At 37.2% G+C, this 14,350-nt stretch overlaps 2 protein-coding genes across 2 annotated transcripts in view; one reads left to right on the top strand and one right to left on the bottom strand.

The window, feature by feature from the left end:
- UBAC2 (UBA domain containing 2) overlaps nucleotides 1-14,350 on the bottom strand; it is a 98,286-nt gene that overhangs the window by 36,889 nt on the left and 47,047 nt on the right. The gene's annotated exons all lie outside the window — the stretch shown is intronic.
- Nucleotides 5,169-14,251, top strand: GPR183 (G protein-coupled receptor 183). The gene is made up of 2 exons (XM_027741042.2): nucleotides 5,169-5,275; nucleotides 13,018-14,251. Exons 1-2 carry the CDS (start codon nucleotides 5,235-5,237, stop codon nucleotides 14,120-14,122), a joined length of 1,146 nt encoding a protein of 381 aa, XP_027596843.1. The 5' UTR covers nucleotides 5,169-5,234; the 3' UTR covers nucleotides 14,123-14,251.

The raw sequence follows: 14,350 nt of genomic DNA, 5'->3' as shown, positions 1-14,350 counted from the left end.
ACATTTTGGAGGCTCTTGAGCCCAACTGCTCATACAGGAGCCAAAACGTCCAGATAAGATGTACCTCAGGGTTCTGAGGGAGGTGGCCAATGCTACACCACTGAAATATCATGGTGACCAGGGCAGGTTCCTGATGGATGGAAAAAAGGAAATGTCACACCCATCTTCAAGGAGGGCAAGAAGAGGATTTAGATAGCTACAAGTCTTACCTCTATCCCTGGAAAAGTTACAGAGCAAATCTTTTAGAAGCTGTTGCCAGCCACATGATGAACAAGGAGGCTGCTAATATCCCATATGGATTTACCAAAGGTGACTCTGGTGCTGTGGACAAGGAAGGGAAAGATGGCAAATGCACACTCTGACTTTGGGGTGGCCTTTGACTTGGTCTCCTCTTGGGCCCTTGAAATAAAACTGGGGAGATATGCAGTGTATAAGCAGATTCAAGGGAATCTCTCTGCACTGCTGGACTCAAAGGGTTCTGACCAGCAGCACAAACTTGAAGTGGCAGCCAGTTACTAGGAGCTTCCATCAGGGGATGAACACAATCCATAGTCTTTATTAAACAACATGGATGATGTGACAGAGGGCACTCTCAGCAAGCTAGTGAATGTCATCAAATTGGAGGGAGCAGTCAATACTTTGGTGAGCAGGACAGCATTCAGATATTCTTTGGTGAGCTGGAGAAATGGGATGACAGGAACCTTAGGGAGTTCAACAGAAGCAACTGCAGAGTCTTCCACCTGGGCTGGAACGACCTCATGAAACGGCATAGACTGGTTAGAAAACAGATTTGCAGACAAGGAGTTGGAGAATCCTTTGAATGTTACCAGCAGCTTACCCTTGCAGGAAAGGACAACCACATACAGGGCAGCACAGTGTGTTATCATCAGGCCAAGAGAAGTGATTGCTCAGCACTTCTGAGCCTGAACCCGAATCACTGTGTCCACTTTTGGGCTCCATGCTTCAAGAAAGGTATTAATATAGTGGACCAAGTCCATATGGGGACAATGACAGTCTGGTACTGTACCAGGTTGCCTGGAGCTAGAATCTCCATCCTCAGAGATACAGCCCGAACAGACAGCCCAAAATAACCTGTTCTTGTTGGACATGTTTTAAACCCAGAGTTGAACTAGATGACTGCCAGAGGTCCTGTCAAACCTAAGCTACTCTATTATTCTGTGAATAATCAAGCCTTGTTCCTGAAGCTCATAATCACTGGAGGCATTTCTGTTTCTGTATTTCACTAGACAGGTACAAACATCTATCCATGTACTGTAATTAAAAGGACTGGTTCTTAACTCCTTTAGTTCTGTTAATTAGTTATTTGGTAGCATATATCAGATTCAACATCTACAAGTGGAATACCCTGAAGGACTAATTCAGTTCTGTTTTTCCTTCACTCTCTTTTTCTCTTTCCTTTTCCCCTAATCTCTTTCAATCCTCTCTCCTCTACTTCCTCTCCTTTTGCAGAGACCTTCATCCCAGCCCTTTGTTCTTTATACTATGAGAAAATCAGGAACATCCCTTTCAGTGCCATGATGAACTTCTACTAGAAACTTGAGATGTCTGTGTGCAAAGAAGGGCCACAGACACAAATACATGCTGACTCTAAACTAGGTTTATACCCATGTCATGTTTAGGAAGTTAACTTCAGTCATGTGGGTTGAAAATAAAATTTTTTAACCAAACAGAAAACTCTAAAATCTGAAAGACTGATTTCTAGAGTTTGAACACTCTATACAGATACCACGTCCATCACAAAGGTGTCCTGTAGTAGCAGGCTCTATGACCATTGTATCCTCATTTCATGGTAAATGTCAATATTTGCAGTGAAACAGAAACACAGCAAACCAGATGGGAACATTCTACATCATACAAAGTGATCAGATTGGTTTTGCACAGAAAAAAAACACGACATGCAGAAACAATATCCTTAAAAAAAAATAAACTCAGAGATGTAAAAATTACTGGTAGAGAAGAAAAAAATCTGGGGCAAGTACTTCTCATAAGAGAAACACTTAAAGTCTAAAAGGATGACTAGTAGATGTAGATTAAAATAAAATAAAATATTTAACATTAGTAAATATATGCACAAAGTAGAGAAAAAATAGTTCTAAAATGCAAGAACAGAGGGTCAGAAAGGTAAATGCTACTTCTGCAAAAAGTAGTGGAAGTTCTGCAATGGAAGTTCTGTGGGATTAAATTTGTAGAAATAACATGCTATTTTATTCCAAATGACTCACTACACTTAGTAACTGTGGTGCTGTGTTTTTCTTCATTCAAGTTCTTCAAAAAAAAGCATTAAACTGACAAAATCATGACCACATATTTTGGGGGGGACTAAAAATATCACTTATAAAAACAGCTGCAGATAATACAGACAGGTAAACAGAGCACTTGCGATCCAAGTTACTAAATTACTTCAGTAATCTCTGTTCCTACAGTATGTCCAGACGCTTCCATATTGCACTTAAGGTGCCAGCCTTTATTCTGAACATGTTAAATATTCTCAATAACATTCTTTAAAATTAAGTAACTCTGTGGAACGTGACCACCCTTTATAGTTGGGTTCCTCTGCCTGCTGGAGTCCAGGACTCAAAGTAACCATCTATTGCACCCAACCCTTTCACTACACATGAGCAGGACACCCCATTGCCTGAGGCCTCTCAGTACAAGTAAAGCATTAGGCTGTGTTACCCAATACCCATCTAACTGCCAATATTTCACATGAAAGCAAGAAGAAAGCAGAGAAAAAAAATAAAAAACTTGAAGTTGTGCATCTGGAGGGGAAAAGATCCTCCTGTCCATGAATCTCTCTAGAGAATCACTGCAACTATGAGTTCATTAAAATATGAGACCAAGCAAGCAAGCAAGCAACCAACACTTTACAATCCCCTCAAGAAAGAAGTCAGACATCTATCCTAAAAAAAGCTTTCGTTTTTAATGCCAAGACTATCCAACAATATATTCCATAAACTGCTCAGTTCCATGGTACTTGCCTTGCATGCCAAAAGCAAAACAGTAAGTGTTTGCACATATATGGTAAAACCAAATATATATCACACTTCCTAAGACACCACACATCCTCATTTAAATGTTCAAATCATGGGACAGTCAAACAGATATTGGAGAAACAGCAGCTGCATAAGAACAGAAAACAAACAGCTAGAAGGATAAACAGTGAGTGGAAGAAAGTAACCTGTACCATTTAGCTCAAGCAACTAACATAACAACATGCTAGGCTGGATTGGTAGCTAATACACCAGTATGACTCAAAGGGTACAATCTACTAATACACCAGTATGACTCAAAGGGTATTATCTACTACTGTATCTTAATCAAAGGAAGGCGATATTTTATCAGATCAGAGCAGGAAACACTGGTATTATTTTATAATGGTAACACTATTTTGAAATAAACATTTCCTTTAATAAGAAGCTGGGGTACTAATGTCAGCCCTTGAGCTAAGACTACATGACTGTGTATCTTGAAATTTCCCACTTCTATAGCGTATTTTTGGTGCTGGACAGGGAACCACACTGTGGTATTATTTTGCGTACATATGAAGCAAGTTCCCTGTGCAATTTCCCTTTAAACAGTCCTTAATGTTCATTACTTCATTTAAAGAGATTCTACTCTGTGACGAAACTGAATAATCAAAAAATTATTCAAAAACAAGAAAGGAAAACATCCATAAGACTGGTAAATTCTCCCACAGACTTTTTGAGTCTGGTGTTAGAAGATGAATGTTCTATAAAGACTGAGGAGCTGAAAGCCCTACACGGAGCCCTTCAGCTCCCTGGCATCTAAGGGGAATCAAGCCTTGGTGTGCACTGGGAGTTCAACACCAGAAAAATCAGCCTATAGTGCCAACCAAATGCTCCAAGTAGGCACAAAAGTAGCTCTCGAGGCTCTGTGTTCTGCTACAGCAAAAACATTTCCCATAAGACAAAGTGCATTTAGTAAAGTTTAACTTTGTCCTTAGATCTGCATTTACTGTAGTCTTTCTGATGAGATGGACACGTTAGTTGAGATCATCTTTCTGCACACCTCCATCACTACAACATCAGCCAAGGCTTGTGCTGTGAACACAGCCCTAACATTTCCAAAGAGGCAACCCACCCTCTGCATGTGTTGGACCTGCCAAAAATAGCTTCATCATGCCTACTTGTTGGTTCTTTAAAAATCAGGCTACTAAATGAGGTCATTTTAAAGATAAATAGTCCTTCATATCATGAACGATCAGTATCAGTTTTAGGGGAAAATCCCAGATAACTCTCAACCACTGTCTCTAACAGCAAAGGACAGGATTTCCCATCTATCTCTGATCTCCAAAACCCTCTTAACAAACACACAAATTAATTCTTAGATCAATGTTCTTCACCCAGAAACAAGGTTATTTCAGGTAACAATGGGTTATCTCACAATTTGACATCCCATTCCTTTCCTACTCCCTAGCCACTCTTTCTTATCAACATTATTTTAGGGAAATCAGATTTGTGTTTAAGAAGTTTTTTATCTTTCATATATTTACCTTATGTGTATTATTATTATTATTATATTACTATTCCTGCTTAAAATGCAATAAACAGCTTACAAAGGCACATATTCTCATTAACCTCTCAAACCACCAGAGTTCTTCAACTCCCTCATATATTTTCAAAGGGCATTTCTGTAAATCCTCATCATTATGATACCAAAACAGTGCTGGGAATGTACATGGGCGTTCGAGATGTCTGCTTTAACGCACCATTTCAGAATGTCTCAGTTTTGAGGTTTCCTTGTGCTGCGTCATATCTGATCGGTAAGAAGAAGTTTTAAAGCATGGACTGATCAAACTAGAGTTTAAATGATTTTATTTTTAAATGCAGATGCATATAAACAAAGCTTTTCACACATCACAGGTATTTTAGTTGGTCAGCAATTAAACAATCAACTTAAGTAAACCTCTGGGTAAAGTCCCTTCTATGAAAGTCAGTAATGCGTAACTTCAGGGGGGAGGCGGAAGTGTTGTTTCTAATTACTCTCTTTGAACGGACTAATTGTAAAAGGGTCAAAAATAGATGCTTTCACATCCCATAAAAAAGTCGACAGCAAATCAAGACCAGTACACAAACAGGGGTTTTTTTTTTAAGCACTTGAAAAAAAACTACCCCTCCCACAAGAGAGACTCACGTAATCACTCTTGAGAACAATGTGCAAGGGTAAACTTTCGCAGTCAAGCCATCCTGTTAATGCCCTTAACTCCTCAGAAGATCCAAGAAGCTACAGAGATGTAAGTACAGAAAAGAATTAACTTTTTTCAATTTATTTTTTTTTCACTGAGCAACAGCAAACAATTCCAGAAATATTATTTGGTTTTTTGTGTTATACTGGTAGGAGGGAAAAATTATCTTTGTATGGGAAAGGTTCATGATAGAAATTCTCTGATATTTTATGTTCCCATATTAATCTGCTGCCAGTTAATTTCCATTTAAAATATCTGTTGATCCACAGCATCAACAAGTTATTTCAAGTCCTTTCTTAGAATACAGCCTTCTGACAATCACAGGGAAACATTTGATACTGCATTAACTCAGACAATTTTTTTGGCAACACTAATTTAAATTATAGTAATTTAATTAGTATTACTACAGAAATAACTACTGTACAAGTAGTAAGGAAAGCATTGCAATTCCTAAGTCATTCACTGAACCTCACGGAACTCTCCTAATAGTAAGAGAGAGCCTTAAAACAAATCAGTACTATAGTTCTGAATGCACAGCCTGCTCTTATCACATGCGCTCCTTCTGTAAGAAAACAGCCTTTATTACCAGCTCAGAAACTCCTCAGTCACTCTTCTCATGTCTAAGTATTGCAACAGCATATTTTAAGAATTCAAAGTTTTATGACCTAATTCCTCTTTTAACTTCTGGTATGCATTTCTTTCAAAGTTTTTAAAAAGGCATTCTTTTCCTGAATTGCAACCACCAAACATCTATCTCCTTATTAGTGATTTTCATGCCACAAAGCTGAAGAAATATTACAAGTGATAAGATTTTTATTCACCTTCCCAATTAAAGAGGATCAATTTTTTCTACTATGCTGGCAAAACAAGACACACTGTTCAACAGCCAATAACTCAACTATCATTTATCTTAAAAAATAAGACAGTGTATGTGCATTTGGGCACAGAATACAAGACATCTGTCTAACATTTTCATGACTGCTCCTGAAGAGACAAGGGAATTGAATCCTCTCAGTTAGTCTTTAAGAGCTCAAATCTCACCCCTTTCTGTTCAAAAGATTGAGAAGCATGTATACATGTAAAGAATAATAAATTTAAGCTACAGTTCAGAAGCTGTAATCCCTAGAATTAACGACTGTACCTGTACAGGCTGCATATCACTCAGACATAAAAGGTGTTCATATTTTCTAGTACTAAAATACAAATTCTCATTTGACCCCTTTTTTCTTCTGTTTGCAAGAATATAATTGTCAGTGGCTCACACTTTAGTTTATTTGCTATATTTTTAGGCTCTCTCCTTTTTACATTTAGTGTGCTTAAGTAAGTATAAACTGAAGAGAAGTTAATCATTTTAGCATCAGCACAGCTCTTCGCATTAACATGTGGCAGAGATTATTTATGTTAGATAATTCTCACACTTCTCATAGGACAGATTACACCTAAGAGAGATCCAACAGATAGGAGCAAGATGTACACTTCAAATGACTTCCACTTTAACTAGTTATGCAGCATTTCAACTCAACTTCTTTATTTCCATCTCACTTACTGTAGCTTCTATTATTTTTGAGCACAAAATGTAACTGTCATACAACTTTGCAAAATCTATTGTAACAGACAAAAGCAGGACCAGAAAGATCCCACAGTGTTGTGCATCTGCATATTTTATTAAGCACTTAAAGAATATTATAATTCTTTATAGCCATTGTTAAGATAATTGGGATTCTCTGATATGTGGCTTACAAATCTGGGTCTAACCAAAGAAGAATAAAAGTACTAGCCTGGAAACTCTCTCACCAAAATTATCTTTGGGTTGTGAGTGGAGGACTCAGTCTTCAGGTCATTAGGCCTACTCATTTGCATTTAGAGCTTTTGAAAACTCAACAGCTTTTGAAAAAAGGTAAATTAACATAATGTACTAGAAGCATATGAGTGTTAAAGTGTTAGAAAGAAACAGGAAGCCTGTCTCTTGCCTCGGCTTTTATTAAACCACATGCAGTTCCCAAGCTGCCAGTCCATACACCCTGATGTATGTACCTGAGGTGTATGTTCTTTCTGTATTAACAAAGCATTCTACTGTGCAAGTTAGCATGCACACCTTTTAACACACATAACTTAGTAGAATCAAGCCTTTTTCTCAAACATGGAAACCGCTCTACAATAAAACATCACTTGTATGGTAAATTAGAAATTCAAACAGTAAACATGACTGGTCAACAGAAAACAATTAATTTTGACATTAAGGAAAAAATTAAACCTACATAACCACAAGACTGTATATTTCCCACCTTCTACTGTTTTAAAACTCTGTAAGACTTATACAGCTAATAGCTCTAGAGGACTGTAAGCTCAGTAAATCTTCAAACCAGGCATTGCAGGGGAAGAGAAATCTCTTTCCCGACCATTCCTTTTAAATAATTTATACTCTTTATGCATAGATAAACAACATTATACCTCCAATACTGTTTGTTAAAGAAATATTGTCCATCCCATAGTGACTAAACCATACTATGTACAGAGCCATGAGAGACCTTCCTAATGAACTGTCATGCCTTTCCAAGAATTTAATTAGTATCCCTCTTAAATTAGCTACTGGACAGATGGACCAGGGATTCATCTCCAATGAATGAAAACTATGAAAAGAGACAGAGAAATCACACATTAGACTACAATGCACAGTAAAAGCCTTCTACATCTTCCCTGTTCTGCTAAAAGACAGACAGTGCTCCTCCAGCAAAAGCAGGAGATGAGAACATCTTTCTTTTAGCACACAGAAAGAGCTTTGTACCACAGCTTGAACACAGTTCAAACCCATGTAATCTAAGGTTGTAACAATCCAATTGCTGGCTCATACCTTAAGTCTATCCTTCATAACAGTTATATGTATGTAACATTATGATACTACATATAAAGCTCATCAAACATGAACATGTCTATGATCCAGGGCTTTGGATTATGTAGTACTTCCAGACTGGAACCACCATTCTGTTTATCAAACACCTTTTGCTGTGGGGATTAAAGGTAAAACACACGTATAAACATTAAACAAATGACTAATGCCAGTCAAATGTTTTCACAGAACACCAATCTCCTAAAACAGCCTTTTTTTCTTCTTTGATGAGATTACAAAATTGCTTTAGAAAGGCACCTGCACAGATTTCAGACATGCTAGATTTGGTAAGTAGCTTGCCATGGTACCATGACTTTTTTCCCCAGGTGGATACTATTGCTGAGAAACATCAAGAAAGCACATAGAATAGACTAGCAGCTGCCTAGCTAACAAATCTCATAAGGTAATTGGCTAAAGAAATTTGGTGGTCAGAAAGCAAATGCAATGCTAAGACTTGAAAATGGCAAATGAAACAAGAATAAAGAACAATCTGCACTGTTTGCAAGCCTGGGCATATTATTAAAATTAATTTTAAACTCTTCCAGGTATAAGGTCTGTCTGGGTAGAAGCAGAGAGCAATGACCATGCCCTTAGACTACAGATATCCTAGGACACAGTGACTTCTGGATCACAGAGAACTAACTTCACAAGCTCCCAGTGCAATGCTACACAACTCTATCTTGGATACATAAATAACTGAGCAGAAAAAGCAGGGACATACTGGTGAGGATGCTTCCAGGTACACCAATACCAAGGGGCATCTGGAACCCCTTGTCCTGTGTGGGACAAATCTGGGGTTAGAATGGACATCACAGGATTATTTTGCCTTGTGGTGAAATATTTGAGAAGTTCACCTTGAATTGCCCAAACCATGAGATTGTGTAAAGGTAAAAAGACTCAACAAAAACAGCAATTGCAAATTAATTTTAGAGAATTTTTTAACAGGGAGGTTGACTGACAAAGGCCTAGAGTAACGAATGGCTAATTCACTTTTTTTAAGTTCTCCTAATCAAGACCAAACAGCATTTTAGAAAATGTGCTTTAAGTGAAAAGTTACTATAATCCACACACAAATAACTAAAATAATAACATAACCTAGATTATACAGAAGGTCACATTAAGGAAAAGTTATCTGTGTCACTGACTATCTACAGACTCAGAAAACGTAAAAACCTAAACAACGTTCTTTACAATACTGTATAAAGAAAGGAATTTTAAGTACTTTATACCTTAAAATTTTGCATGAAACTCTAAGTCAAAAAAACCTGTGGTACTGTTTTCCAAAATCATTAATTTGGTAAGGTAAATTAATATTAAGTTTTTTCCAAGTATATACTTCAAAGCAGTATCATTAATAAACACAGAAAGCCACTGGAGGGGTATTTAATTCAGCAACTTAGAAGAGTAAAAATTTTGGTAATGATTCTAGAGGGTAGCTTCAATGGTGCTTTTGGATCTGGGACAGGAAATGGCCATGTTCTCATAACATATTCAGGTACACAGTTCATTAATATCAGTACAAATTAAGTCCAGCTAGTCTGAGGTTTGCAGCAGTAAGGAGGCAACAGTCTCCATTTTTTCTACAAGAATGCAAAATGCACAAAAAGTATTTAAAATGTTCTCTTTTTAGATACATTCTGTGGAGGATGTCATATGTTCTTTGTATAAATAAGCTGATCACTAAGGAGTGCTACCAAGAAATAAAGAGCAACCTGACACAAGGAATAGGATTTAAAAAAAATATCTTATCTTACTTAATAGTCTAGACACCTTTTAGGAAGAAAGTATTTTTTAAATGGAGCCCTGTTCAAGATTGACAAGAAAAGGTGAAATACCTGCTGATGTGAATGGAGTTCATCCAACAACAATAAGAGTTCAGAAGTACAAAGAAGTTACCACTACTCAGGTGATGGACATTAAGGTGTTAGATAGTAGCAACTTTATACCACAAACCAGATACACTATCTCTCTGTATTTTCATTTTTTTTAAAGAAATATATTCAGGTAATAATTCAGCACCTAGACACCATGGTGACTGCTCAAAAACGCCCATACATACCTACAGGTAGAGAAAATACTAATACTCAACTAGAGCATTTCAAAACGTGCTCCCTGCATTAAAAGTCAAAACATTTTGGGGATAACAGGGGATGAAAAGGAACACTTTCTGCACCCAGGGCTGACTCCCATAGCAGGCAGAAGGGCCTGTCAAGGAGCACAGCTTAGCTGACGTGCATGCTGCCTTGGTCCTCCATCTTTCTTCTCATCTGCTTGTGGCCAGTTTGCCCTGTCATGGAACTGCTTCTCATATATATCCATGCTAGCACCTCGGATAGACACAAACACTCTCTCAGCTAGGACTCCTTCTCAATACAGCCACGGTTATATGTGAGAATGAACATCCTATTTTGAGCAGCAAGTTATAGACTAATTTATTACATTAAAGATCTAACTTCATAGCACAAAATTAGGTGATATCATTTTATGAAATCGTACTTGATGCAAAAAAAATATATATGACTGAAATGACAGATTTTTTCCTAACTATAGTTAAATGGTTTTGTGTAATAGATATTCTATAATTTTACAAATGTTTATAGAAAGACATATGGATGGATGTGACCATTATGCACACTATTTATGAACCAAAACTATTACAACTTTACAGTGAAAATAAAATTATGCAGTTAATATGCTGTAGTTAATTACTGCAATCAAACTGTTTATCATAAATCTTAGATTATTCTTCCTTACATATGCTGAAGAAATTGTTTTACCTAAATTTCAAGGAAGAGATGAGTAGAAGATAGATGTGATGCTGTGAGTGTGAACAAGTAATCAGAAGCATTTAAATATTACAAACAAAACAAAATACCTCACTGATCCATCCAGGTGCCTACACAAACCCACACCAATTTAGGCCAAGAGCAGCCTGTTACACTTAGGTAAAACAAGAGCCATTTGACACACTTCTACAAGGGAAAAGATGAACAGGAGGAAAGCATACCAGAACCATCCTGAGGGTAATAACTACTACATAAATCAATCATCAAACATCAAAATACTGTGAACAATGCAGAATTAACCAACATAAAATTACAGACATTCTTAAACCTTCACTACAGCTGGAGTTACTATTTACCAGTTTAATTCCCTTATTCAAACCACAAAACTCTCACTTCAGATTTGACATCCAACCCTGAACTCCCACCTCTCAACAGACAGTGCATACTTCATACTCCAGGGATATCTAAGAATCAGAATACTCTACATCTATCAGTCAGTAATCACTCATCTGTCTTCCCTCCTGTCTGTGGAACACAGTAGACACAGACTTAATATACTACCTGGATGTTAAACTCCTTCCTTAAATGGGCAATTTAACTCATTTACATATTTTAATACACATCATCCACTATCCACAGGTTTACTGTTTACAGAGAACCTTATGCACCCCTGCTAACCCTGCCAGAAGTCTGATCAGACAAGTTTATGACACAGTATGTGATGCAGGTACATTAATTGTGAACAACCTGAAAGAAGCAGGACAATCTCCTCAAAACATGAAAGAAAATACTAATCTTTTAATGTTTTGACAAGTCAATGAAAGGATAAGGAATACCTCCTAAAATGTGTAGCTTAAACCCCTTAAAACTGAGAGGTATTTTCCAGCAAGACTTTTTTAAGGTGCAACAGGCTACAGTAGTTTGTAGATATTGCCTGTTGAAAGACAGATCCTCAGAAATCCCCTAGATTTTAATTAAAGGTACCAGACAGACTTAAAATTCCAGTTGCAACAGCTGTCATCTCCAGATAGTATTCTGTGTTAAAGCAGAAGCAATCTTGTTTTGACTGCTTATTTAATCCATAAATGGTGCCCCTAAGAGGCACACTTTTGTAGAACAGCTGCTTAAGGAGTAACATTAGATGTCCCATCCTTTCTGACATTCATGCTTACACTATACAACTGCCAAGTAACAGAGAAATGTTTGCACTGAAATCAACATCAACAGGATGAGGTTCTTTCCATTTCTGAAATTCTGCTGGAGTATTTTTTAATATTACTAAGTCCCACAAATCACTGTCACTTTGCAGCTCTCCCATGCTACCTCTGACTGTACAGATGAAACAATTTCTAAAATCTACTCAATTGTCAATGTGTAAAATATTTCAGTTGGGTTACCTTACCTCTCTTCTGCAGCATCACTAAAGAGTGATTAAAGTAGTAGTCTTAACAATTTACATATGTAACAATATTTAAATTAGATTCCAAAAGTTAATTCTTAAAACTAGTATTAAACAAGCTGAATTACTATGGTTGGAATCTATAATCTTAAAGGTCTTTTCCATCCTAAATGCTTCTACGATTCTATTTTAATGCCAGTATGATAAGAATGCTAAAAGAAAGTGTTTCTCTAAACAAGTTAAACCATCACAATGCGAATTGTTGGAAACAAAAACTCCCTAAAAATTAACTGAAACACATTTAAAAGATTTTGCCTGTTTGTCTGACCCTTGGGGACTTCATATGATCCTTTATCATGTGGTTTCTTCAGACTCCTTTTTCCCCTCAGATTGCTTTAAATAGTCTCCCATCTCCTGACCACCTAAAAACTTCACTTTCCAAATACGTTACATCCCTGGTTTTTTACATTGCCTCCTGTCTGATTTTTTTCATCAGAGAAGGTATTGGGATCAAAACAGAATAGCCAAAACCAGGCATCTTTTTGTTTGTTTTCAGAAGGAGGCTTGAAAAGTATTTCACAGCAATGAAGTTTCATTTCAGTTTTTCAGTCTTGTTTTTTGCAACAGAGGTTGGCCATTGTTATGCAGAAGAAGTTTATCTACATTTATTACAAAATGTTCCCTTTTGTTGTTTTGGTTTGGTTTTTTTTCATGTTAGGTCTACTGAGCTTCCTGCAACAACAGGGGTTACAGAAATGGACACTTTCACAGCCTCTGAGAGCAACAGTTCCACCTGCGACCTCTATGAGCACAAAGATACAGCACGGATACTGCTCTCCGTCTTCTACAGCTCCATCTTAATTCTTGGGGTCCTTGGAAACACCATTGCCCTCACTGTCATTTTTAAAAACAGAAAGAAGATCAACTCCACTACTCTGTATTCAACAAACCTCGTCTTCTCCGATCTCCTGTTCTGCATCGCCCTGCCAACAAGGATAGCCTACTATGCCCTGGGATTCCACTGGCCATTCGGAGAAGCATTATGTCGAATAACCGCTCTCTTGTTCTACATAAACACCTATGCAGGTGTAAACTTCATGACATGTTTGAGCATTGACAGGTTTTTTGCTGTTGTCCATCCCTTCCGATACAAGATCAGAAGGATTAAATACGCCAAGGGCATTTGTGTCTTTATCTGGTTTCTTGTGTTTAGTCAAACTTTCCCATTACTTATACAATCCATGTCACAGGAAGAAAAAGAAAGGACTACGTGTATGGAATATCCAAACTTTGAAAAAATAGAACATCTACCATTTATACTTCTTGCTGCCTGTTTAATAGGGTACCTTATTCCCCTGGGGATTATACTATTTTGTTACTCTCAAATTAGCTGCAAACTTTTTCAAACGGCCAAGGAAAATCCACTTACTGAAAAATCAGGGATAAACAAAAAAGCCATCAATACAATCATATTTGTAATTATAGTGTTCATCATCTGCTTTACTCCTTATCATGTTGCAATTATACAACACATGATTAAGAAACTTCAGAATGAACCCTTGTGCACCGAAACGAAAATTTTCCAGAAGTCACTCCATTATACTGTATTTCTGATGAATTTTAACTGCTGCCTAGATCCTTTCATCTATTTCTTTGCATGCAAAGGATACAAGAGAACTGTGCTGAAAATACTGAGACGACAAGTGAGTGTATCAATTTCAAGCGCTGCCAGGTCACATCACGAAGAAAGCTCACGTGATGTGGGAGAAACGCAAATGACGGTACTTGCTAAATCTTCCAATGGAAAGCTACCTGAAAAATAAAGTCTGCAGTACATCACAATGGAGAAAGATTAAAAATCCAGGGTCCACAGCAAAAACTCTTAGTGCTCCCCAAACAGAAGCTTAAGTAAAATTCTGTTTCTCAGGATGTCAGGAAATAAAGGAGTGATGTTGGACTGAAAAAGAATTGTCACAGGACAGCAGGAAAACCAGTATTATAATCTCCTTGCTGTATCCTTTTGACTGATCTTTTATTTTTTTCAGGAAATA

The sequence above is a fragment of the Pipra filicauda genome, unplaced genomic scaffold (assembly GCF_003945595.2).
Source record: "Pipra filicauda isolate LSUMZ 115617 unplaced genomic scaffold, ASM394559v2 scaffold24_size8852520_pilon, whole genome shotgun sequence".
Lineage (NCBI taxonomy): Eukaryota > Metazoa > Chordata > Aves > Passeriformes > Pipridae > Pipra > Pipra filicauda.
This window is presented reverse-complemented; position numbering and strand designations above follow the sequence as displayed.